The sequence below is a fragment of the Nannospalax galili genome, unplaced genomic scaffold (genome assembly GCF_000622305.1).
Source record: "Nannospalax galili isolate Female #2095 unplaced genomic scaffold, S.galili_v1.0 scaffold5, whole genome shotgun sequence".
NCBI classification, from domain to species: Eukaryota; Metazoa; Chordata; class Mammalia; order Rodentia; family Spalacidae; genus Nannospalax; species Nannospalax galili.
Genome location: NW_008353126.1, coordinates 2,891,485 through 2,919,128, shown reverse-complemented (window position 1 = coordinate 2,919,128; position 27,644 = coordinate 2,891,485). Strand labels below are relative to the sequence as shown.

The following is a 27,644-nucleotide window of genomic DNA, read 5'->3' as shown; positions in this document are numbered from 1 at the left end:
GTCCCAAGGATCCAAGTGCAACAGATTATGACTAGTAATAATCAGATACATACAGATTAGAGATGCATGCGCCAACATCTCAGTGTTTGTAGCAAGAACAATGAGTCTTTCTGCAAGGAACAATGTATTCTAAAATGAAATGGAGATCTTTTTTAAAGGTTTAAAACTCATAGAATTTTATGTCTTTATAGGGTTTATACTGAGTACAATAATATATAACTGTATTAATTCAACTGTAAACGTAAAAATTTCCAGTCAATTTTGAAAGAGATGCATCTTAGCTCTGGAAATTGTTATTGAATATGTCAATGCTGTTTGAAATGCTTCTTCTAATTATGTGGTTATTAAATAAATAATTAAAAAAGAAAAAAAAGTTATGTTTATCAGCTAGGTGTGGTGGCGCACACCTTTAATCCCAGCACTAGGGAGGCAGAGGCAGGCGGATCTCTGTGAGTTCAAGGCCAGCCTGGTCTACATAGTGAGTTCCAGGACAGATGGGGCTACAAGGAGACCCCGTCTCAAAAAGACCAAAAAAAAAAGTTATGTTTATCTTAAAAAGTTTTCTAAGATTCAGACACTACCTTGCCTACTCGTAGGAATTTATTTAAAAAGAATTAATGCCTAACTGAACTGAAATTATCAGAATATAAAAACAAATTCTTTAAGATTGTATTCTTAGATTCCATTGAAGACCAGAAAGATACAACATGGGTTTAAGATAAGGTATATGTTAATAAGCCAGCTACTGCTTACATACTTGAGCCCTACCTGTTGCATTACAAGTCTCTGCATTGAACGGTAACACTTTTACGTATTTGTCATTTGATCCTGTTGCTAGTAACTGTCCACAAGGACTCCAAGCAACACAATAAATGGATCCTTTATGATGTTTGTTTCTTTTAAATCGTACCACTGGCTGCTTAGGAACATCATGCACACTGAAAAGAAAAAGTACATAGAGACATTTCAATTTCTTGCTTGTCAAAATTAGTCAATATGAAATTCTCTATTATGGTTGTTCTTAAAGAAGAGAGGAAAAAGAATATCCAGCAACAGAGGTTTTTTTTTGTTTGTTTTTTGTTTGTTTTTTTCCTCCTTTGGATAGGATCTCATTATATAGCCTAGGATGGCCCTCATAATTCACCTGCCTCTCGGCCTCCTGAGCGCTGAAATAATGCATGGGCACCTCCATGCCAACTGACAACAGATTATCGAGTTTTCAAAATCATAAAGGAAAATAATGTAAATCATATTTAAAATCAAAACAGTAAAATTACAAACCATTTATCTCTCATTTCAGATCATATAATAAATAAGGCATGACTTTAAAAACATCATTTCCGAGGGCTAGAGAGATGGCTCAGCAGTTAAGAGCACTGGCTACTCTTGCAGAGGACCAGGGTTCAATTTCCAGCACCAAACAACCACGTGTAACCCCAGTTCCAGGGGATTTGATGCCCTCTTATGGCCTCCATGGGCATTGCATGCACATGGTACACTTATATACATGCAGGTAAACACTAATATACACATTAAAAAAAATAAATCATTTCTCCTGTTTTAAATAGATTTTTTAGTTCAGAAACAAAAATATAAACAAAGAGAGCTAATAACGAGTGTTTCCAAATTAAGAAAATACAATAAACATTTATTAATCAAGTAATAAGTAAGCAATGTGCCTGAGTCTAAGGAAAGGTAAAGAATGGATAAAAAAAGAAAGAGAGAGACAAGATCTCTTTCCACAGTTTAAAAATCTTGTAGGGGTAGATGTTGTCATGACTACCACATATAAGTCATTACAGTGATGTATGAAGTTTGGAGCTTTAAAAGATAGGGAGAATTTTTCAAAGAAAACATCAAGGTAGGAGACAGGAAAAAAAGATATAGATCAGAAAGTGCTTGTTGAGCATGTGACAGGAAAGAATCTGTGGGGCTAGTGGTGATAAACATTAAATATTCAGAACACAGAAGGCAAATGCAGTGGATGAGGTACCTGAAGCTCAGGTATGCAATGTGCAATATGCCACATGTGCTGGTGGTTTCTGTCAAAGTGACACAACTAGAGACACCTGAGAGAAGGAAACCTCAGCTGAATTTCTTTCACCACACTGGCCTGTGGCCATGTCTTTGAAACATTTTCTTTTCTTTTTTTCCTTCTTTTATGTGTATGAGTGTATTGCCTGCATGTATGTGAGTGCACCCGTGTCATGCAATGCTGCGGAGTTCGGAAGAGGGCTTTGGATTTCCCCGGAACTGGAGTTAAGAACAGTTTGTGGCCGCCATATGGGTGCTGGGAATTGAACCCAGGTCCTCTGCAAGAGCAGTCGTGCTCTTAACCACTGAGCCATCTCTCCAGCCTGGAAACATTTTCTTATTGGCATAATCCATCTCCCCCTACCAGAAGTTAATAAACTTATCTGTTCTACATAAACCTAACCCTAAAGCCTAACATAGTGGAGCTCAAAATAAATGTGTTAAACAAATAAATTTTCGTAAAAGTTGTGGGGTATTTTCACCCTTATGAAACATCTGTGACCAGCAAAGGAAATTGAAAAAATGAGAAACAATTAGACCCAGGTATGTTGGCCCACACCTATAATTCCCAGTACTCTGGAGGTTGAAGCAGGAGGATTTCAAGTTCAAGACGAGTCGGGGCCACACAGTGAGATCCTGTTTCAAAACAAATATATCCTGATGTAATTTAACTGCAGGAGCCAGGAAAATGGAAAAGAACCATGGGAGCAAAGGGGAAGAAGGCGCTTGAGAGAGGGAGAGCAGGAAGCAAGAGTTCCAAGAGAGAAATGGGGAAAATGGGGGAATACTTTAACTGCAAAGGGAATAGGGAGAGCTATACAGGGGGAGAGAGAAGAGTATAGATAAATAATACTTAGGTGTAGATGGTGTGAAAAACCAGGGAAAAATGTATTAGTTCAAAAGTCTACTGAAAAATACATACAATTGTGTGTGTGTGTGTGTGTGTGTGTGTGTGTGTGTGTGTAGCTGAAGGCTAGATAACAAAATACACAGTACCAGGGCAGGAGAAACCTCCCTTCAATTTGCTAGTTAGGGTAGTCCAAGAGACTCCTAAAATAACTAAGGCTATTGCTACAGCCTTATATTGCCTCACAGAACTTGAAGGTAAGACCCTATTGCTGGCCAGGCATAGTGACACACGCCTTTAATCCCAGAATTTGCAGAGGCAGGCGGATCTCTGTGAGTTAAAGCCAGCCTGGTCTACATGGTGAGTTCCAGGCCAGCTGGGACTACAGGGAGACCCTGTCTCAAAAACCAACCAACCAACCAACCAACCAACCAAAGACCCTATTGCTGAAGAGAGGACAGACTTTGGATACAGAAGTCTGGAGCTGGAACTGATCTGGAAACCTTCCTGAAGACTAGCTCTCACAGTATCAAAAGATACTATTCAAGTTGCCAAGGAGAAAACCAGCCAATGGTCCTATCCAGCTGTGAAGTGGATCCAGTGGTCCAGAAACTATCTCTAATGGTGCAGTAGTGGCAATTTTATTTTGGGGGTAATCAGCAACTCTCTAATTGGACATAAGGCCCACTCAATGGGAGGAAATTCATGTGTGGTACTGTAAACACAGCCAAATACACAAGGCTGGAGAGGTCACAAGAGCCATCATATTAATTCTATACCTCCATAATCATTGCTATTTTTCACTCCTTGATTTAGAATTGTGCTTTCTCTTTTTCAAGTATTTCTTTTTTTTTTTTTTTTTTTTTTTTTTTTTTTTTTGGTCTTTTTGAGACAAGGTCTCCCTGTAGCCCCAGCTGGCCTGGAACTCACTATGTAGACCAGGCTGGCCTCAAACTCACAGAGATCTGCCTGTCTCTGCCTCCAGAGTGCTGGGATTAAAGGCATGCACCATCACGCCCAGCTTCAGGTATTTCTATTTAATAATGCAATGGGCACCAATAAATTACAACAATGACCAAACATGGGCACTATTATTATTTTTCCCAGTCTTCAAATGTTATCACAGGTCAAAAGTCAAAATTATTTCAAGGCTAGGTATGGTAAATCCTTTTAATTCCAGCACTCAGGAGGTAGAGGGAGGCAGATCTTTGTTGAGGCCAGCCTGGTCTACATAGCAAGTTCCAGGTCAGCCAGTGCTGCACAGTGACACCCTGTCTCAAAAAAAAATTATTTTTTTAATTTCAAATATAGAAATGGTAAAAATATACCATGAAAAACTCCATCAATTCTGTCCCTTAAAGATTATAAGTATTGGGCTGGTGAGATGGCTCAGCAGTTAAGAACACTAACTGTTCTTGCAGAAGACCCAGGTTCTAATCCCAGCACCCACATGGCAGCTAACAACTGTTCATAACTCCAGTTCCAGGGAATCTGACAGCATCTTCTGTCTTCCGAGGTCATTGCACAACATGGGTGCACTTACCTACATGCAGGCAATACACACATACACATAAAATAAAAATAATAAATAAAATACTTTTTAAAAAAGATTAAAACTTGTAAAAACAAACAAAAACCCACATTGTTACTGTAAACTTGGTCAAGCTTATGGCTGAGGAGGTAATAAGTCTTGGGGGGAAACTACTATTATGTTGTCAAATGGTCATGCTGTTAAGCTATCTTCTAATTATTTATTTATGTTTATACCCAAAGATCTGATCTGCTCTCAACTTTGGTGAGAGAAGCTTCTTTCTGCAGTAAGCAGAAGTTAATTTAGAGACTTATAACTGTTAAGTGCTGAGAATTAGTGGCTGTCAGTGCTCAGCTATAAATGAGACATCTATATTAACCCTCCCTCTCACCCCCGCCCAAGGCTCAAGGAACATGCCAGAAGAGGGGGCAGAAAGAATGTAAGAGTCAGGCCAGAAGATAAGGAGGTGTGCTATGAAATGCTGCCTTCTGTACAGGTCCATTGCACTCAGGAAGTCACAGCAGCTGTGGTTCCATATACAAGACCTGCACAAGATCAAGCCAGTCAAAATGCCAGCATGGAAGGGAGAGGGGCTCATGAAGCCCCACTCCTAGCTGAGGAGCTACTGGCAACTGATGGCTGATGGGGGAGAGAGTCATTTTTCTTTGGGAGTGTGACCACTAGTAGGTTACCCATGATCTAGCGGATGGCCCCAAACCCATGTGCATATGAGAAGCACTAACTGGATTCAGTAGATTATTAAAAAATAAAGAAAAAGATACAAAGTAGGGAAGGGGATATGCTAGGAGGGTCTAAAAGGAGTTGAAAGGGGGAGGAGGAGTAGGTATGATTGAAATATATTGGGTGAAATTCTCAAAGAATAAAAAATATTTAAAAATTGTAAAAATTATCTAAAAGAATATGTCATGCAGTGCTTGTAATAATTAAAATTTTAAAGATTTATACAGCTTATTTTGCTTGGGCATTTATCTTTTGACATGAAAACCATTTTTTTTTGTGGTATCCACTTCCCTAACCACAAAAATCTACCAAACAGCTCATAATCTTTAATCTGCTAATTTATTGATAGACATTTTAATATCAAAAAAAGTTGAGAAAAACAGTATCTTATAAAAAAGCTCATATCTAAGCTGGGCATGGATGTGGTGGCACATACATTTAATCTCAGCACTCGGAAGTCAGAGGCAGGTGGGGCCAGCCTGGTCAACATAGTGAGTTCCAGGCCAGCTGGAGCTACAAGGAGATTCTGTCTTTAGAGGAAAAAAAAAAAAAAAAAAGCTCATATTTAGATTTCTGTGAAGTTACAGCTAAGATTTTTTTTTAATAATGTTGGAGATTGAATCTAGTACCTTGTACATCCTAGGCAGATGCTCTATTACAGAGCTATAAGTAACATATATGTCCTTTTTAAAAATATTTCATTTATTATTTTTATTTTATGTGTATGAGTGTATTGCCTACATGTGTGTAAGTGCACCCATGCCATGCAATGCCCACAGAGGTCAGAAGATGGCGCTGAATCCTCTGGAACTGGAGTTACAGACAATTGTTAGCTGCCAAGTGGGTGCTGGGATTCAAACCCAGGTCCTCTGCAAGAACAGCCAATGCTCTTAACTGCTGAGCCACCTCACCAGCCCCAAATAACATATATGTCCCTTTTAATGACGTATCTTTAAAAATATTTTCCTTATTTTCAGATCCTACAATTTGCTAGAACAGGAAGGTGAAACCACTCCTATGTTATTCAAATAAAATTTTAATTTTTGTAGGCTTAAAATGGCCAAATATGAGCAATTAGGTAATTTAACCTAAACTCTGAAGCTATAATAAGAAGTGCGGTGCTAGGAATGGGGGCAGTTACTTGTGAGAAGGAAGAGGAGAAGGAGGAGGAAGAGGAGAAGGCAGAAGGATCTCAGTCTAGGCTCCACAGTGAAATGCTGTCTCAAAAGAAAAAAAATACTTTCTCAATCTGTAACCAGCATAGCTGTTTTTGTCATATCATTTAACTGAAATATACAAACTTTACAGATAAAAAATAAATTTTAAAGACTGGGTATGGTGGCACAAACCTTTAATCCCAGCACTCGGGAGGCAGAGACAGGCAGATCTCTGTAAGTTCCAGGTCAGCCTGGTCTACATAGTGAGTTCCAGGCCAGCCGGGGCTACAGGGAGACCCTGTCTCAAAAAGACCAAAAAGTAAGTAAGTAAATAAAAAATGTCATGGAAATAAGACTATACTGAGTATTAAATGGCATAATAAAAATATTTTCTGTAGGGAAATAAAAAATTAATAATGGTGAATATATTTCCTAAGCATTAATAAAACAAGGAAAGGAAGAATTAAAGCGTTGTTGAATGACAATTCTGAAAAAACAACCAATATAGCTAACTTAAAATTAGACAAGTGCATCAATGCAAACCAGCTCTTCTCACCTTGGATCAATTACTTCTGGATAGGCACAAACTCTCAGAGTTTTTGAATTCGAACCAACAGCATATAAACTACCACTTGGATGAAAAGCCACTGCTCTAACAGCTTGTGTGTCTTCTAGAGTATTAATACAAACAAACTGCTTTTTTGATTTGTCATCCTGTGGAAATAATGAATATAAAAGTCAGTCTATAAAAAAGTAATTAATTTGAGCCACCTTTGTCCCATTTTAAATTACTGTCATTTCATAGTAACTACCAATAACCTTTTATGTGTCAAATCCAAATACCCATGTTTCTAATTTTTGTTAATCATTACCAAGCAAAAGTCAAGACAGTTCATAAACACAGAAATTTTTCTTAAGGCAAAATATTTTAAGTATATACTCCCATATTAAGCTCTCTCTATCAAGGGAGAAAACCTTACATATATAGAAGTTCTAGCAAAAACAACAGAACATCATATTTGTTTTGAACAGGAAACATATGGGCTGCTAGCTGGGAGACTATGGCAAGAGAATTAGTTATAGACTAATTCTGAGACCACTCTCAGAAAAAAAAAAGTAGTATAAAAGACTATTATTTAATCCACTTAAGGTTTAAAAAAAAAAAGGACAGTTTACCATTATCTCCAGCAATGACTATTTTAGCATTTTAAACTGAAATTGTAGAATGCCCTTTTAAAACTATGAAAATGCTAGAAGTACTACATTCTTCCTTTAGTCCATACATAAGAAATGTGATGCTAAATGAATAGTATGGAGGAGACAAGAGAAAAGGAGAGGGCTGGCTGATGAAACATTTTTAGCACATCAATAATAAGTTGATTTTAATATTTTTAATAATAAATTGATTTTATTTGTTCTTCAGTGTTTTAAATTTTTAAAAATTGTAGTCATTTTTAAAATAAGAGATTTCACATGAAAAAAATCTACATTGCTAGTTTCCCTTGAAAATCAAAGGATCTAGAAGCACTGGTATTGTATATTTCTTTGTACAAGGGACAAATATTCCTGTGTACTTATCATGAAAATGGGTGACTATGAATTTGCTTCCTGTTCAACCCCTACAGGAACCTGAAAAAAACTTTATGAGGTTAAATTTTGAACTAGAGGAAGCAAGATGACAAGAAACAAAAGTATTCTAGAAAGGAAAGGATGACTGATTCCAAAGCACAAGAAAGGTACTAAGATAAAAGGTCCAGCAGAGGCACCAATAATATCTAACCCTGCTACTCTAATGTTCAGAGCAGCACACTGTCCCAATTCCTGTGCAAAGTCAAGGTCACTACTACGCCATTAATATGAATACTTGAAAATGTGTTTTCTTTTAAAAAATTACATTTACTTTAAGTGTGTATGTATATGTGCATGCACACATGTGCACATATACCACAACATATGTAAGTCAGAAGGCGACTTCCAGAAGTCAGCTGTCTCCTATATGGGTCCGTGGGATTGAACTCAGGGTTTCAAACTTGGTGATAAGCACCTTTCCCCACCTCACCAGCCCACGGGAAATGTGTTTTATAAAGCAACTTCTCCATTTAGTTCGGTGAGATAAATATTATGACTATTCTAAAAATAATTTTCTTTGAATTAAGAATTCTCTGCATCATTTAAACACACACACACACACACACACACACACACACACACACACACAAACACAACTTCTCCAAAACATTACCTCTTCCCCTTTTGATCTTGATAGACTCCCGGAAGAATCTCCAAGAGATGGCTTACTGACCGAATGTTCTGATGAGCTGTGAGAGTATAAATCAAAATAGTTTACTTTGAAAATCAAAGCAGAAACTAAGTAAATCTAAACTTTCAATATTTAACCTTTTTAGCAAATGATCTTAAATGACTCTTCTCAAAGTCACTATGTTGAGACATGGAGAGCCTCTGGATTCAGTGATACCGAGAGTTGTAAAGAGAAGGTGAAGTGTGATTCTGGAAAGATTAAGTAAAGTCTATACACCATAAAGTAAAGAGTCAAGAACATTTTCTCTACTTGGTTCCAAAAATCCTGTCTACAATGCTTAAAACCTACCCCAATCATGAACCTAGAGCATGCTCTTTAGGAAAATTATCTGGCCTTAAGAGGAGAAAACAACAACAAAAATCTAACTGAAACTGACAGTTGAAGGCCTCTTAATAGAACAGTATTTCTATTGAATGGGACCCACTCCCCCCACCCCCAAGAGGTCAAAGGTAGTCAAATCAACCAATAAATGCAATTCTTTTCAAATAAACTTTCTTAAAACTCCTCACGCATTAAAGATAGTCAAAGATTTCCATATATTTGAAGAAATTCTCCTAGAATAAAGCTAGAGACTAAAATAACTTGGAAGAGAGACACTTCAAGGAAAAAAGCCACGAATCTACAAAACAGTTACACTCTTTACAGATAACAGGATATAATCTCAGAAAAAAAGAGCAGTACGCATTTCAAAAAGGAATTTTTTAGAGAATAAGCTTTAGATAGTTCAAATATTATAGCAAAAAAAATAGAAAAATGTCAGAATATTGTTAAATACTTTTTCCAACTTCTGAAAACTTAAGTTTCCAATTTTAAAGAGTACATGAACTACTCAACAGAATGAAATTACACAACATCAGAGGAGGATAGGACCTAAAAATTTTCAGAGTAGAAAAAGCAACAAGTCTTATAAAAAGGATCAAGAATCAGGGCTGGAGAGATGGCTCGGCAGTTAAGAGCACTGACTGCTCTTGCAGAGGACCTGGGTTTGTTTCCCAGCACCCACATGGCGGCTGCAAACCATCCTTAACTCCAATTCCAGGGGAATCCGAAGTCCTCTTTTGACCTCTGTGGCACTGCACAACACTGGTGCACTCACTTATATGCAGGTAATACACTCATACACATAAAATAAAATAAAAAAATAACAGCCGGGTGTGGTGGCACACGCCTTTAATCCCAGCACTCAGGAGGCAGAGGCAGGTGGATCTCTATGAGTTCAAGGCCAGCCTGGTCTACATAGTGAGTTCCAGGCCAGCTGGGGCTACAGGGAGACCCTGTCTCAAAAAGACAAATAAATAAATGAATAAATAAATAAATAAATATTTTTAAAAATGATTAAGAATCAAAACAGCATCAGACTTTTAAAATATTTTATTTACTATTTTTATTGTATGAGTGTATTGCACCTACATGTATGAAAGTACACCCATATCATACAATGCCCTCGGAGGTCAGAAAAGGATGTCAGATCACCTGGAACTGTTATGCACAGTTGTTAGCCACCATGCGGGTACTGGGAACTAAACCCAGACCTTTTCAAGAGCAGCCAGTGCCCTTAATCGCTGAGCCATCTCTCCACCCGCGACATCAGACTTCTTAACACTGAGACTCAAAGATCGTGTAGAAGTAACTTTTGAATACTGATGACTACCATCCTAGACTTCTATACTAACAAAATAGGAAATACAGTAAACACATTTTTAGATCCCAAGGTTTCAGAAACTTCACCTCTGATAAACTGCTTTTCAAGAAATGACATGAAGTCCTAATAACAGGGGATCCAATACAGGGAAGGAGTAAAGAAAATCCCAGGAAGAAGATGAGGAAAGTCTTGGGATTCTCTAGGCCTAGAACTTGATATGTAGATCAGGCTGGCCTTGGATTCACAATCCCAGAGTGCTGGGATTAAAGGCATGTGCCACCATGCCCTGCCTGTTAAAAAATTTTAAAAAAGGAAAAAGGCCTAGGCTGGGCATGGTGGTGAACTAATCTTTAGTCTTAGCACTCAGAAGGCAGACAAAAGCAGCAGGTAGATCTCTGTGCATTCAAGGCCAGCCTGGTCTACACTGTGAGTTTCAAGCCAGCCAGGGCTATACAGTGAGAACTTGTCTCAAGAAAAAAATAAAATAATTAATTAATTAATACAGGGTATTGCTGGAGAAATGTCTCTCAGAGCGAAAAATGACAGAAATTATTGGATACTTTCTACTATAATGAGAGAAGGCTTTTAACATTTTGTTTACATTCATTTACTTATTTTTATGTATATGACTGTTATGCCTGAATGTACATAAGAGCACCTGTGATGTGTAATGCCCATGGAGGTCAGAAGAGGGCATTGGATCCCCTGGAACTGGAGTTACGGATGGTTGTTAGCTGCTATGTGGGTGCTGGGATTCAAACATGGGTCTTCTGCAAGAGCAGCTAGTGCTCCTAACCTCTGAGCCAACTCTCCAGCCCCTAACATTCTTTTTAATATTTCATTTATTGTTTTTAATTTTATATGTATGAGTATTGCCTGAATGTGTGTAAGTGCACCCATGTCATGCAATGCCTGTGGAAATCAGAAGAGGGTGTCAGATCCCCTGAAACTGGAGTTACAGATGGCTGTTAGCTGCCATGTGGGTGCTGGGAACCAAACCCAGGTCCTCTGCAAGAGTAGTCAGTGCCTTAACTGCTAGGCCACCTCTCCAGCTGCCCCTTATATTCTTTATCTGTGTGTGTGGAGGTCAGAGGACAACTTGGCAGAGCTTATTCTCTCTTTCCACCATGTGGGTTCCAGGGATTGAGCTCAGATCATCAGGCTTGGCTGCAAGTACCTTTACCCACCAACACATGTTGCTGGTCCCAAGAGAAGTTTTACGATTTTTAAATTTTATTTTATTTACTACTTTTATTTTATATGTATGAGTGTATTGCCTGCATGTGTGTTAAGTGTACCTGTGTCGTGTGTGCAGTGCCCATGGAGGTCTGAAGGGAGCATCAGACCTCCTGGATCTGGAGTTATGAATGGTTAGCTGCGATGTGGGTGCCTGGAATCAAACCTGAGTCTTCTGCAAGAGCAGCCAGTGCTCCCAGACACTGAGCTATCTCTCCAGCCCAGTTTTATGAGTTTATACTTAGCATTTCTATTAAAGTTATTTTCCAAAGTTTAGTGACAAATACTAAGAAAATTAAGGAAGTGAACATGTACACTAATATACCAGCATAAGGTAAAGCTGTATAAAAGGAAATTTTAATCATATATATGACCCAACTGTAAATAACATTCATGGTAATATAATGTTAATACTGAGTACTGATTTCTTATGTAAATATATATATTTATATATGAATAGACAGATATATAAGATACTTTTATATCTTGAGAGAGCATTCAATATATGCATTTAATTAATATGTTCATATATGTGTTGTAGATATATAGATAGACAAAGTCAATGTGTTGTGGGTAAAACAGAATGATAGGAGACAATTACTAATAAAAATAATAATAGAGCTAGGCATGATGGTACACAACTTTAGTCTAGCACTTGGGAGGCAAAAGCAGGAGAGCTCTGTGAGATGAGGCCAGCCTGGTCTACATAGCGAGTTCCAGGCCAGCTGGGGCTACTGGGAGACTCTGTCTAAAAAAAAAGGAACAAAAACATGTTTTTCAGTTAGGCATGGAATATAGTATATAATCCAGCACTCCTTCCTTCATCTCCTAAAGGCTGGGCTTACAGGCGTATACCAACAAACCCCTATTTGTCTTTTAAAAATCATGCCTGCATATTACAGTAATAAAAATTTAAATCTAAAATCTGAGTTCTAGTTTGAGGAATAATTAATGGACGTATAATGGGAACTATAACAAAGTAAATATTAGACACTCATGCATGATCTAAGTAAAAGTGAAAGGGGATGGGTTACAGATTACAGCATTCTGTATTACTTATTATAAAGGAATCTACATTCACACACTAATAATGGCTTATTTGTTTTGAATTAACTCTTCAAAACAGCTCAAGTGGTACCAGGAAGGAAATTAAGAGTTAATACCATCAGGCATCAAACAGAGCCAGTGGGAGAACTGCCAGGGTCCTGATGTCCAAAAAGGTGATACTGAGGGAGGTATTGAATATCACAGGAATGTGGCAATCACCTGACCAGAGGGACAAGTTTCAGTACTGATAACTATGTTCCTTTCTGTCTCTATAAAATGGCCAGCTTGGGATCAGATACAGTTTTTTGTTTGTTTGTTTTGTCATTTTGAGACAGGGTCTCCATGTAGCCCCAGCTAGCCTGGAACTCACTATGTAGATCAGGCTGGCCTAGAAGTCACAGAGATAACCTGCCTCTGCCTCTCAAGTGCTAGGATTAAAGGCATGCACCACCACACCCAGCTGGATACAGTTTTTTAAGGCATTAACTTTCTGTCTTCCCAGATCTGAGACTCCTGAATTCAAATTCAGTAACTCAAAGATTCAGTTTCTATCTCTCATTGACATTTGTGTAACAGGCAGCCCGAGTTCCAATATCCCAGTTACAAGAGTAGTATACAATATTTATTACAAGGCTAATTCCTACAAGCACCCAAGTGCCAAAAACAAATAATGCATTTTTAAATGAATCACAACCTGAGAAGTGTTTTATGTTAATGGAAGAAAATGACCCTTAATAAGTCTCATTGCATAAATTAACACATTTACTAACAATAGCAATATAAAATGTTATTAGTGAAAACCTAAATATGCAAACTCTTTAGCCGCTAAATTTTTTGGCAGAGTTGTCAAAATTGTCTTCCTACAATCACTCTAACATGTTATAAAAACATCTTCTTGTGCTCTGAAAGTCCGTGAAATTATTTGTTGAAAATGTCAAAGGTAAGGAAAAAGAAAATCAAGAGGATAAAGCCTAAAATTATAGGCTTTCTGAATAAGATAGTTTATAAAACAATATTGAACTGTCAGGCAGGGCATAGTGGTACAAGCCTTTAATTCCAGAACTTAGGAGGCAGAGGCAAGCAGATCTCTGTGAGATCAAGGCCAGTCTGATGTACACAGCAAGTTCTAGGCCAGCTGGGGCTACAGGGAGAAAATGTCTCAAAAACAAACAGAAAACCTAAAACCAAAAACCAAACTAAGAAAAGACCACCCCAATAACAAACAAACTGAAGTATCTTGGTGTTGGTGAGGAAAGAACAACAAACAGATGGAAAGGAAGACTAGAAAGATATTTAGAATAAAGGGGCTGGAGAGATGGCTCGGCAGTTAAGAGCACTGTCTGCTCTGGCAGAGGACCAGGGTTTGGTTCCCAGCACCCACATGGAGGCTAAAAACCTTATGTAACTCCAGTTCCATGGGATCTAATTCCCTCTTCTGGCCTCTGCAGGCACTGCATACACATGGTGCACTTGCATACATACATGTAGGTAAAACATTCATATACATAAAATAAATAAAAAATATTTTTAAAAAGGATATTTAGAACAGAGATAAATGAAGGCAGATTAGAAAAAATACTGGGGAGCTAGTAAAGCTCTAAATTTTTACTTGTAAGGCTCCAAAGAGAAGTTCAACTTTTGTTCCTATTCATTCATATAATAATAAGTTAATATTTTCAGGTTTTACAAAGGCAAACACTTACACCTGACTTCCACAAGGTGGAGAGTCCTCAAGAAAAGGTATGTGATGTGTTGATCCAGGATTACGAGGAGTGCTTGTGTGAATATTTGAAGTATCATGTGTTAATCTCTGGCTGGAGTCTTGCGGTGGTGTAGCAAAACTAGTCACAGAAGAATCATGTGATCCATTGCCTTTGCTCCCATTGCACTGCTGGTTGAGCACTGGAACTTCATTACAAAGACTATCCATTCCAATATTTAATTCTCCAAGCTTTTGAATAGACCTATAAAAGTAAATAAACTGCATTAAAATAAAAATGTAACTTGAAACATTCCTAATATATTCAAAGCTAAAAAGTTTGAAAAGATAAATATATGTACATAAATCTAGTAAAAGTTTTATTTTAAAAATAATCATTGGCCGGGCGTGGTGGCGCACGCCTTTAATCTTAGCACTCGGGAGGCAGAGGCAGGCGGATCTCTGTGAGTTCAAGGCCAGCCTGGTCTACATAGTGAGTTCCAGGCAGATGGGGCTACAGGGAGACCCTGTCTCAAAAAGACAGGAAAAAAAAAATCATCATTAGCCAGGCATGGTGGCGCATGCCTTTAGTTCCAGCACTTGGGAGGCAGAGGCAGGGGGATCCTTGTGAGTTCAAGCCCAGCCTGGTCTACATAGTGAGTTCAGGTCAGCTGGGACTATAGGGAAACCCTGTCTCAAAAAAAAATCATCATTAACTTAAGACATAACCAAGATACTAGAAGATTATCCACATTTTCTCATAGGACCACACTGTAAAGGAGACAAGGATAATGGGTATAGCTTAGCATGTGTGATGCTTTGATACAAAAACAACTTAATTTCCAAATACTGTCAATAACAGTAACACTACTACCAAATTTTAATCTAACAAAATGTTATTTTCATTTCATCTATCTTTAGTAACATCATGTCAACTAAAATCTGATGATTATGGCAGACCATAAGGGCATCCCTGCTATTCACAGCTGCATTCACTCACTCATCCTGCAGCTAGGCTTTGCCAGACTCTGCTATGGCAATGTAGAGATAAAATGAATACAAAACAATGCAACCTCAGGACTCTTCCCTCAAAATAATCTTTCTATCTGCATAACCTGATTTCTTATTCTGGGCTCAGGGATATGAAATTTCAGCACAAAGAGGAAGTCACAAGGCTCTCTTGGCCTAGCTAGTCTTGGTGGCATATACCTATATTACTACTAGGAATGCTGTGGAGGGAGAATGGGGCCAGCCTGCACTACACAGTGAAACTCAATTTTTTTTAGATCTAGAACTGACCCAGGATCACTACCTTCAGCCTAGATTCAATATGAGAAAGAATTAAGACAAGAAGTATGAAGTATTGTGCTTCACTGTGTTTTCTAATTTCCCTTTATTAAACACTGGGTACGTACATCTTTGTGTGTTTAGAGGTTTTAAAATGTGTTTTCCAGGGCCAGGCGTGGTGGCGCAAGCTGTGAGTTTCAGGCCAGTCTGGTCTACATAGTGAATTCCAGGCCAGCTGGGGCTACAGAGAGACCCTATCTCAAAAAAAAAAAAAAAAAAAAAAAAGGCCAAAACTAGCTGAACTGCCCAGAATTCTGAGACATTAGATATAGCATTTTTAAAATGCTGAAAATTTCAAACTACATGGAAAGCAGCAGTTACTGAATGTTCTTTTTATTTTTTATTTATTTTGGGGGTGGGGGGCTTTTTGAGACAGGGTTTCCCTGCAGTCCCAGCTGACCTGGAACTTGCTCTATAGACCTGGCTGGCCTTGAACTCACAGAGATCCGCCTGCTTCTGCCTCTCAAGGGCTAGGATTAAAGGTGTACACCACCACACCGGGTCTGAATGCTCTTTTTAAAAGATTTATTTCTTTTCATTTAATTTTACTTTATGTGTATGAGTGTTTGCCTGCATGTGTGTATGTGGCCAAGGAAACCAAAAGAAGGTGTCAGATCCCCTGGAACTGGAGTTATGGAGGGTTATGAGTCACCATGTGGGTGCTGGGAACTGAACCCAGGTCCTCTTTAAGAGCAGTAAGTACTCTTAACCACTGAGCCATCTCTCCAGCCCCAGCAATTACTGTATGCTTTCACCTTTAATCCCAGCACTCAGTGGGGGCAGAGGCAGGCAGATCTCTGTGAGATCAAGGCCTGGTCTACACAGGGACCTCCAGGCCCAGGACTACAGGGAGACCCTGTCTCAAAATACAAAAACAACAAAACTTCTTTTATTTTAAAAAGTGACTAGAAGACCAACCTATTAAGGAATTGTTCAGTAAGATTCTGTTGCTGATCAGGACCATCCTCTTGGTTCACACCTCCTTCAAGCAGCATCTGCTGGTATATCTGTCGCTGTTGCTCCTTCTGTTCTAAATGCTGCTGATAGCGTAATCTTTGCCTATAATATTCTTGAAATTGTTCAGTGGAATCTCGAAGCTTAAAAATATTAGAAAAACAATAATTTGAACAGACCATTATTGACTGCTTTTATATAATTTATAAATGACTGAAATTACATACAGCTAGAACAATTTAAACACAATATTGTTCTTTGAAAAATATAACAGCATTCATGTCTTAATATTCACAAATTAGGAGGGATTGGAGATGGCTCAGCAGTTAAAAGCACTGGCTGCTCTTGCAGAGGACTTGGTTCAGTTTCCAGGGAATCTAATCCCCCCTTCTGGCCTCTGTAGACACTGCACAACACAGGCGCACTTACATACATACAGGCAAAATACATAACACATTTATTTTTAAACAAATAAATAATAAAAGATATTCACATATTATCATTTACTTTGCTTTATTCCACAGTAATAGACTAAAATGGCTGGTTACTGTGGGTCCCTGACTAACTCAAACTAAACTAAAAATGCAAACTGATGGCTATAAATGGATACAGAGAATATGCATGTAGACAAAGATAGATTTGGCCCTACCTAAACAAAAATACATTTTCAAAGACTAAATTACTACTGAATAAAAATATTAACCTTGCCGGGCATGGTGGCACATGCCTTTAGTTCCAGCACTCGGAAGGCAGAGGTGGGAGGATCTCTGAGTTCAAGGCTGGCCTGGTCTACATAGTGAGTTCCAGGTCAGCTGGGGCTACAGGGAGACCCTGTCTCAAAAAATAAAAAAATAAAAAATAAAAAATAACCTTATCAAACATGATGAATTTAAGCTTGTAAATGGTCTAACAAGTTTCTACAGAAAGAAACATATATTTTAATAAGAAATGGGTTATAAATGTTCTTTCATAAGTAAGAACTGGTTAAATATAGCAATCTCAACATTCCCCATTAATCCTTCTAAAAGAATTGTATAAACCAGGCATGGTGGCCCACACCTTTAATTCCAGCACTTGGGAGGCAGAGGTAGGTAAATTTCTGTGAGTTTAAGGCCAACCTGGTCTCTATAGTGAGTTCCAGGCCAGCTGGGGCTACAGGAAGACCTGTCTCAAAAGAATTGTATAGGGGCTAGTGAGATGGCTCAATAGGTAAAGACACCAAGCCTGATGACCTGAATTTGATTCCTGGGTCCCATGCGGTATAAGGAGAGAACTGGCTCTTACAAACTGTCTTCTGACCTCCACACACACACTGAGTGGTGCACACTCATACACATACACATGCACATGCATAAAAAATAAATCAGATATAATGTAAGTTTTTAACCTTAAAAAAAAAGAGAACTAGGCTGGGCGTGGTGGTGCACGCCTTTAATCTCAGCACAGGGGATTGAGACAGGGAGACCCTGTCTCAAAAAGACCAGGGGAAAAAAAAAAAGAACTGGGGCTTTAGAGAGGGCTCGGAGGTTAAGAGCACTGGTGGTTCTTGCAGAGGACCACAATTTGGTTACCAGTACCCACATGGCGGCTGACAACCATCTGTAACTCCAGTTCCTGGGGATTCTCTGACCTCTTCGGACCTCCACAGACACTGCATGACACAGGTGCACTTATATACATGCAGACAATACACATAAAATTTTGAAAAAAGAACTGTACAACACCCAAACTCATAGAACTACGATATTTAGTGAATTTCAATATTGGCAGAAAGATCCCACAACCAAGCTAAAGTCTATTCAATTGCATAGATCATGCTACTGGGGTAACTAGAATGAATCAATCTTTGAAATTAACCAACACTTAACTAAGAATTTTGCACAGCTATTCAAAGCTCAAACTGTCATCCTCTGCAAGAACAGCAAGCACTCTTAACTACTGAGCCATCTCTCCAAGTCCCTATATGTACTTTTAATAGTAATTTTTAGAATTTCACTAATATTTCACTGAAAACAAAAGTTACTCAATTTATTAAAACCATTTAACAAACTTAAGTGTTGGTGACACACACCTGTAATCTTAGCACTTAGGAGACAGGAGGATCATGTGTTTGTTACCAGACTAATTACATAACAAAACTGTTTAAAAAAAAAAAAAGAAAATCACCTGACATGGCTCAGCAGGTAAACGTATTTGCTGGGCAAGCCTAACAATCTGAGTTTGATCCTAGGGCCCAAATAAAGGTGGAAGGAAAGAACTGACTCCACAAAGTTGTCCTCTGACCTCCACACATTTGCTATGGCACATATGCTCTCACATACATATTACACGCATGCACATACACACACACAAATGAAAAATACTAAAAATTAATAGCTGGGCACGGTGGCGCATGCCTTTAATCCTAGCACTCTGGAGGCAGAGGCAGGCAGATCTCTGTGAGATCAACACCAGCCTGGAGTATATAATGAGTTCTAGGTCAGAAAAACAAGTGATGTATGTTCTCTCTCATTTGTGGATTTTTAAAAAATATTTTATTTATTATTTTATTTTATGGGTATGAGTATTTTACTGCCTGCGTGCATGTAAGTGCATTCATGTTGTGCAATGCCTGCGGAGGTCAGAAGAGGGTGTTGGATCCCCCGGAATTGGAGTTATGGACCATTGTTGGTGCTGGGAACTGAACTCAGGGCTTCTGCAAGAGCAGGCAGTGCTCTTAACTGCTGAACCATCTCTCCAGCCCCTCCATTTGTGGATCTTAGCTCCAAATTCTTAGATGTAACTATATCCTGATACAACTACAGAAGCCAGGAAAATGGTAAGGAACCATGGGAGTAAAGGGAAGGGGGAGCTCAAGAGAGGGGGAGAGCAGGAGGCAGATGTTATCAACAGAGATATAGGGAAAATGGGGGAATACTTTTAACTGGGAAGGAATTTGGGAGGGCTATATAGGGGGAGAGAGAAGAGAGATAAATAATGCTTAGGTGGTATAAAAATCAGGGGGAAACGCCAGGCGTGGTGGTGCACGCCTGTAGTCCCAGCACTTGGGAGGCAGAGGCAGGGGGATCTCTGTAAGTTCAAGATCAGCCTGGTCTACATAGTGAGTTCCAGGACAGCTGGGCTTACAGGGAGACCTGCTTCAAAAAGACAAAAAAAAATGAGGGGGAGATGCTTCAGCAGTTTAGAACACTGGCTGTTCTTGCAGAAGACCCATGTTCAAATCCCAGCACCCACATGGCAGCTAATAACTGTCTGTAACACCAGTCTCAGGGGATCCGACAGTCTCTTCTGTCCTCTGTGGGCACTGCATGACATGGGTACACTTACTTACATGCAGGCAATACACACATACACGTAAAAAAAAAAAAATCAGGGGGAAATGTATTGGTTCAAAAGCCTACTGAAAAATACACATACAAAATATATATATATATATGAGTACATGTGTATAGCTGAAGGATAGATAACCAAAATCACAGTGACAGGCAGGAGAAACCTTCCTTCAAGTTGTTGGTCAGGGCAGTCTAAGAGACTCCCAAAATAACTCAGGCTATTGCTACAGCCTTTGATTGCCTTCCAGAACTTGAAAGTAAGACCCTATTGCTGAAGACAGGACTTTGGATACAGGACTTAGAGCAATAGAGCTGGAACTTATCTGGAAGCCTTCTCCTGAAGACTAACTCCCACAGTATCAAAAGATACTATGCAGGCTGCCAAGGGAAAAAACGAAACAGTGATTCCATCCAGTTTACAGCTACGAACAACAACAATGACCAGCCTAGCAAATGATCTCTACAGGTGCAGTAGGGGCACTTTTGTCTTGGGGGTAGTCAACAGCTGCCTAATTGGACTTAAGGCCCACCAAATGGGAGGGAACTCATGTGTGGTACTGTAAACATAGCCAAATACAGCCAGATGTGGTGGTACATGCCTTTAATCCCAGCACTCGGGAGGCAGAGGCAGGTGGATCTCTGTGAGTTCAAGGCCAGCCTGGTCTACATAGTGAGTTCCAGGACAGCTGGGGCTACAGGGAGACCCTGTCTCAAAAAAAGACCAAAAAAAAAAAAATAGCCAAATACATTTGGCTGTAGAGGTCATAGATCCTAGAGAAAAACCTACTTTTGTCACATCCCTAGAGCAATGTAATTTCTTACTATATTTTAAATATATATCTTTATATTTACAGACAAGTGTACCTCTCACCATTCAATCTCACCATTCTATCTTTTTACAACAGATAGAGACTATTACACAGTTCCACAACTGGTCAAATGCTGAGGGTAAGTGTTCGTGAGGTGCCCAGCCCTAAGTGACACATTTACAATGCAACCTCTATATGTAAGGCTCAGGGAACACAGCAGAACAGGGGGAAGACAAAATACTAATGTATGTCTCACCTCTCACTAGCAAAGATTCCTCATGCAACAGATGGTGATTAACCCAGAAAGCCACAACTGGCCAAAGTGTAGAGAATAAAAGACTCGAGAGTACTTATCCCTGAATAGGACACCTATATCAAATGTTGTATGAAATTCATAAAAATTCAGTAAAAATTATTTTAAAATAATAAAAAGTAAACATCCAATTACCACAAAGAAATAAAAATTACCACAAAGAAATAAAAATTACAAAATTACAAAATACACAATAACTAAATATAACAAATTCTTTGAAGGAAGAAAATAGGCAATAATGAAGTCTAGAATCTTTGTCGTACTTCCAAACGCTATAAAATTATTTTTACATTTTGTACAGACAAATAACTATTATTCCTTACACAGAGAATAAATCTAGAGCACATTACACAGAGTAATCACCTCATTCTTTTCTTGCTTAGCTGGTGCTGTGTTCTGTGTTCCATTTGCAGGCTCTTTTTCTGAAACTGAACTCTGGCCCGAGGTTTCACTGATAGGCCGCTGTGCCTCAACAGGTGTATCACTTCTTCCAAAAAGGTGGAAAACACAGCGATGGGAATGAAATAAAATACATTTTAGAGGAATTTTAATTATATAAAAAAATGTTTAGGCTTTAGTAAATATCAACTCTAAAGAATAGATTTCTTAATCATAGAAAAGGTTTTATTTATTTTTATTTTATGTGTATGAGTGTTTTGTCTGCATGTATGTAAGTGCACCACATGTGTGTAATACATGAAAGAAGCCAGAAGAGGACGTCAGATCCCCCTGAAACTGTAGTTACAGTTAGCTGCCATAGTAGTGCTGGGAACCAAACTGTGGTCCTCAAGAAGAGCAGCCAGTGCTCTTAACCACTTAATCATCTCTCCAATCCCCAGAACACATTTTTAAAAACAGAATGCAACTTTTAGAAGAGTTATTTGTTTGAGATAGGGTCTTGCTATGTCACTCAGTCTGGTCTCCAACTCTTAGGCTCAGGAGATTCTCCTGCTTCTGCCATCCACATAACTGGAATTACAGATATATATTGCCATGCCCAAATAGAATGAACATGTACTGGGGAGCCCTGGGTTATCATACAAAGGAAGCAGAATCTCTAAAATCAGTAGAATGTGATTTTAAGAAATGCACTTACATTCTGGCCCAAGTGCATCATAAAGTAGGTAGAGTGGATAATCTAATACTTATATTTTCTTTATGAAATATAAATAATTTTGTTATTCAAATATTTATTTTTCCCTCTCATATATCTCTATAGAATTTAAGAATTTTTAACTGGGGGGGGGGGGCTGGAGAGATGACTCAGTAGTTAAGAATACTTGCTATTCTTCCAGAGAACCCAGATTTGATTCCCAGTACCACCTAACAACCATTCATAACTCCAGGTCCAGGGGATCTGACATCTTCTTCTTGCCTCTGCAGGGCATTGCACGCATATGGTGCTCTTATATACATGCAGGCAAAACATTCATACACATGAAGTAAAACATATTTTTTTTGCCTTTTTGAGACAGGGTCTCCTTGTAGCCCCAGCTGTCCTGGAACTCACTATGTAGACCAGGCTGGCCTCGAACTCACAAAAATCTGCCTGCCTCTGCCTCCGAAGTGCTGGGACTAAAGGCATGTGCCACCACACCCGGCAAAATATTTTTTTTTTTAAAGAATTTAAAAATTTTTTAAGGGACTCTTTTGTCTATATACACTTAATACAAAAGTAAAACTCCTATCTTTCTGAATTTTTAGTATATGACCTTTTTTTTTTTGTTCTTGGTCTCCCTATAGTCCCAGCTGGCCTAGAATTCACTATGCAGACCAGGTTGGCCTTGATCTCATGAGATTTACCTGCCTCTACCTCCCAAGTGCTGAAATTAAAGGTATGCACCACCACACCCAGCTATTTATGACCTTTTTAATTTCATAATCTTGAGATCTTATATCAAGTTGTTCCTAACATTCTTCCAAAATACTAACAGTTTCATAACTACTCTGTTAAAAAGCATTAACATCATCTGCAGATGATGGATATCAGATAATTACACATATTTACCTACTGCACCATGGAAACAACTATAAAAGTTAAATGATCTTTCACTTTAAGGAATTTGATTATGGCTGGGCATGGTGGTATATGCCTTTAATCCCAGCACTCAGGAGGCAGAGGCAGTTGGATAAATCTAGGTGGTCTATACAGCAAGTACTAGGTCAGATGGGGCTACAGGGAGATCCTGTCTTGAAAAAAAATTTTTTTATGAAGTACTGACCTCTCCAGGTAGAAGTATACAAGACATACCAAAATACAGGTGTAGGAATACATGGCAGAGTTAGATGTAACTAATAAAAGAGTCATCTTCACAAAGGTGCCCTTTAGCTTGTTTTTCAATTGCGTGTGTGTGTTTGCACACGCACGTGTGCACGTGTGCGTTAGAAAAATCTGGAAAGAATTTTCATTACCAAACTGTTCTATAAATTACTAATGACTATAATAAGCTCCCTTATACATGTAACATAAAATGGAATTTATAACAGTTATTTGCTATATAGAGGTAGAATAAAATATTCATAAAATATTTCATTTAATTCTGCAATTCATATAGCATTTCCAAATGCGTTATCTCGTTTTACTTGCAGAATAACTTGTAGAATAGGTAATAACTCCCAATTTCATAGGGAAAAAACAAACTAAAACCAAAAGATTTTCCTAAAATCACATAGCTAGAAAATAGAAGTCAAGCTTGAACCCAGATCTTCAAACTCCAAATCTAGTGCCACTCCCAAGCCAAAAGAAACTTCTTTTTTTTGCGGGGGGAGGGTCTTTTTGAGACAGGGTCTCCCTGTAGCTACAGCTGGCCTGGATTCATTAGGGAGACCAGGCTGGCCTCAACTCACAGAGATCCTCTTACCTCTGCCTCTCAAGTGCTGAGACTAAAGACGCCCAGCAAGAAATTTTATTTCTAAGACCACCATATCAAACAGCCAAATTTTAAATATTTTAAATGATTTTTCTCCATTTTGAATTTGTTTCTGTTCAAATGAAAAGACATACTTAACAAAATATCATATAATCCCTAAAAACCTTGCTTTTCTGTAATAGGTCCTTGTGCTTCATGGGAACTTAACCACTACATCCCAGGGGTATGTAGCAACCAGTAAACAATCTTTTCTTTTCTTTTTCTTTTTTTTTTTTTTTTTTTTTTTGGTCTTTTTGAGACAAGGTCTTCCTGTAGCCCTAGCTGGCCTGGAACTAGCTATGTAGACCAGGTTGTCTTTGAACTCACAGAAATCTGCCTGCCTCTGCTTCCTGAGTGCTGGGATTAAAGGCCTGAAACCACCATGCCCAGTTTTTTTATGGTGTTTTTGAGACAGGGTCTTCCTGTAGCCAAAGCTGGCCTGGAACTCACTATGTAGACCAGGCTGGCCTCAAACTCACAGAGCTCTACCTGCCTCTGCCTCCCAAGTGCTGGGATTAAAGGTGTGTGCCACAACACCTTGCTCACAATCAGGTATTTTTAAAGCAGGTATCTTACAGATAATTGTTACCATAAATAGGAGTCTCTTGTATGTTTTATTTTAGACAACAGATCTAATTGAGCTTCCTAGTATTTTTAAATCACCCCTAACGTTTTTAAAAACAAGGACAAGGTGGCAAATGGAAGCCAAAACCAAGCTGGCATAGTCATTCTAATATATAATAAAGTAGATTTCAAAACCAAAATTAGTCAGAAGAGATAAAGGACACTACATATTAATAAAAGGAACAATTATCAAGATTTGACAATTTTAAATACATAATACATTAAACACAGGGGCTAATGGACATAAAAAAGTCAACTAAGTCCAGATAAAATAATAGTGGATCATCTCAATACCCTACTCTCATGTTTAAATAGGTCATCAAAACTAAAAGTCAAGGGGCTGTAGAGATGGCTCAGAGGTTAAGAGCACTGACTGCTCTTTCAGAGGACCCAGGTTCCATTCCCAGCACCCAGCACCCACATGGTGGCTAGCACCCATTCATAACTCTAGTTCCAGGGAATCTAAAGCCTTCTTCTGACCTTCGCAGGCACTCTATGATATGGGTGCACTTACACACATACAGGCAATACACTCATACATATAAAATAAAAATAATGCTTTTAAAAAACTAAAAATCAATAAAGACATATTTAACACCAAATGTACTTAGCAGATATATACAGATTATTCCATCAAAAAGATACAGAACACACATTCTTCTCAGCAGCCCATGATGGGGTCTCTAAAGTAGACCACACTCTAGGTCACAAATCAAGTCTTAGCAAATACTAAAGAATCAGAATTTTTTTAATTAAACTTTTTAAAAAATATTTTATTTACTATTTTATATGTATGAGTGTATTGCCTGCATGAATGTGAGTGCACCCACGTCATGCAATGCTGTGGAGGACAGAAGAGGGCATCAGATTCCCCTGGAACTGGAGTTAAGGACAGTTCATGGCTGCCATGTGGGTGCTGGGTATCGAACCCAGGTCCTCTGCAAGAGCAGTCAGTGCTCTTAACCTGCTGAGTCATCTCTCCAGCCCCAAGAATCAGAATTTTTAAAAAGTTGAAATAGTTTCTTGCCGGGTATGGTGGTACACACCTTTAATCCCAGCACTTGGGAGGCAGAAGCTGGTGGATCTCAGTGAGTTTGAGGCCAGCTGGGGCTACAGGGATACCCTGCCTCAAAAAGACCAAAAGGAAAAAAGTTGAAATAATTCTTATTATCAGATCATAGTGTAACAGAACTAGAAATCAAAAGCAATATATATATGTATATATATATATATATATATATAAATTACACAAATACGTGAAGACTGAACAATACAATATGACTTTTTTTTTGGTCTTTTTGAGAAAGGGTCTCCCTGTAGCCCCAGCTCTCTTGGATTCTCTATGGAAACCAGGCTGGCTGGCTTGAACTCACAGAGATCCACCTGTCTCTGACTCCCGAGTGCTGGGATTAAAGGTGTGCGCCACCACTCCCAGCTACAATATGCCTTTTTAAAAAAGTTTAATGGGACAGAGTGTCATGTAGTCCAGGGCAGGCCTCAATCTCACTATTTAGCTGAGGTTGTTGGCCTTGAACTCCTGATCTTCCAAGCCTCCACTTGCTAAATACTAGGATCACAGATGTGTGCCACTGTGCCAGGCTTAAACAGTACACCTTTGAATTATTGGTGAGTTATTGAAGACATCAGTGGGGAAACCAAAAGGTTTCTAGAATCAAATGAAAATGAAAATACAACCTACTTTGGGACACAACAGTTCTAAGAGGAAAGTTTACAGCTATGAGTGCTTATGTTAAAAAACAACAGAAAGTGCTGGGTGTGGTGGCGCACATCTTTAATCCCAGCATTCAGGAAGCAGAGGCAGGCCGATCTCTGTGAGTTCAAGGCCAGCCTGGTCCACATAGTGAGTTCCAGGACAGCTGGGGCTACAGGGATACCCTGTCTCAAAAAGACAAAAAAAAAAAAAAGACCAAAAAAAAGAAAAAAGAAAGTTTGGGTTACCCATGCCTTTAATCTCAGCACTTGGGAGGCAGAGGCAGGTGGATCTCTGTGAGTTCAAGGTCAATCCGGTATACATAGTGAGTTTCAGATCTTATCTCAAAAGTAAACAAAAACAAAAATTTTTTAAAAAGCAATAGAAGCTGGGCATGGTGATGCAGGCCTTTAATCCCAGCACTCGGGAGGCAGAGGCAGGCGGATGTCTGTGAGTTCAAGGCCAGCCTGGTCTACATAGTGAGTTTCAGGACAGATGGGGCTACAGGGAGACCCTGTCTCAAAACAAACAAAAAAAAGCAATAGAAAGATGTCAAAAATAATAACCTAATGATGCATCTCTTACAAAAACAAGAAAAACCAATTTCAGATGCAGTAAACAGCAAGAAATAATAAAGATCAGGACAGAATCCGGTGTCGGTGGCACATGTCTTTAATCCCAGCAATTGGGAGACAGAGGCAGATAGGTCTCTGTGAGGCCAGCCTGGTCTACATAGTGAACTCCAGGCCAGATGAGGCTACAGGGAGATCCTGTCTCAAAAGACCAAAAAAAAAAAAAAATCAGTGCAGAAATCAATGCACTAAGAGAATAATGCAACTAACAGAATAATTCACAGATTCCAGCCTAATTTACAGATTTGGGCCAGTAAGACAGCTCAGCAGGTCTAAGTGCTTGTTGCATAAGCCTGATGACCTAAGTTCAGTCCTCAGAACCCAAGATGGAAGGAGAGAACAGACTCCTGAAAGTTGTCCTCTGACCCAAACAAGCCTGCTGTGTGGTATGCTTGTATACGCTCATGTGCGTGCATGTGCACACACACATAAAATTAAAACTAAAAAATAATTCATAGAATCAAAGAGTTGTTTCTTTGAAAAAAATAAACTAGATTGACAAACTCCTAGCCAAATTAACTGAAAGAGAGAAAAGTAGAGATCAAAAAGGGGCAATTAGTACAGATTCTAGTGAAATTCAGAGAATCATTAGGGAATATTTTGAAAATATAAAAAACTGGAAAAGCTAAAAGGAATGAATTCTTAGATGCTTGAGAACGACCAAAATCAAATTAAGAAGATATAAGCAATTTAAGTAGATAAAACTCAGACTGGACAATCACTGTTGTTGAATTCCACCAAACGTTTATAGAAAAACTA

The 27,644-nt window shown here is 38.7% G+C and overlaps 1 protein-coding gene across 6 annotated transcripts in view; it reads right to left on the bottom strand.

Annotated features, from left to right (window-relative positions):
* Window positions 1-27,644, bottom strand: part of Wdr47 (WD repeat domain 47) — an 82,726-nt gene that overhangs the window by 19,920 nt on the left and 35,162 nt on the right. For 4 of the 6 annotated variants that reach the window (XM_008850413.2, XM_029554672.1, XM_008850411.3 and 1 more), the window contains 6 exons: window positions 21,373-21,496; window positions 16,520-16,698; window positions 14,259-14,519; window positions 8,553-8,628; window positions 6,867-7,024; window positions 769-938 (listed from right to left, as the gene is read on the bottom strand). In XM_008850413.2, coding sequence (XP_008848635.1) covers window positions 769-938; window positions 6,867-7,024; window positions 8,553-8,628; window positions 14,259-14,519; window positions 16,520-16,698; window positions 21,373-21,496 — 968 coding nt within the window. The remainder of the gene's footprint in view (window positions 1-768; window positions 939-6,866; window positions 7,025-8,552; window positions 8,629-14,258; window positions 14,520-16,519; window positions 16,699-21,372; window positions 21,497-27,644) is intronic. The other 2 variants (XM_008850414.2, XM_008850412.3) reach the window with 1 other exon arrangement.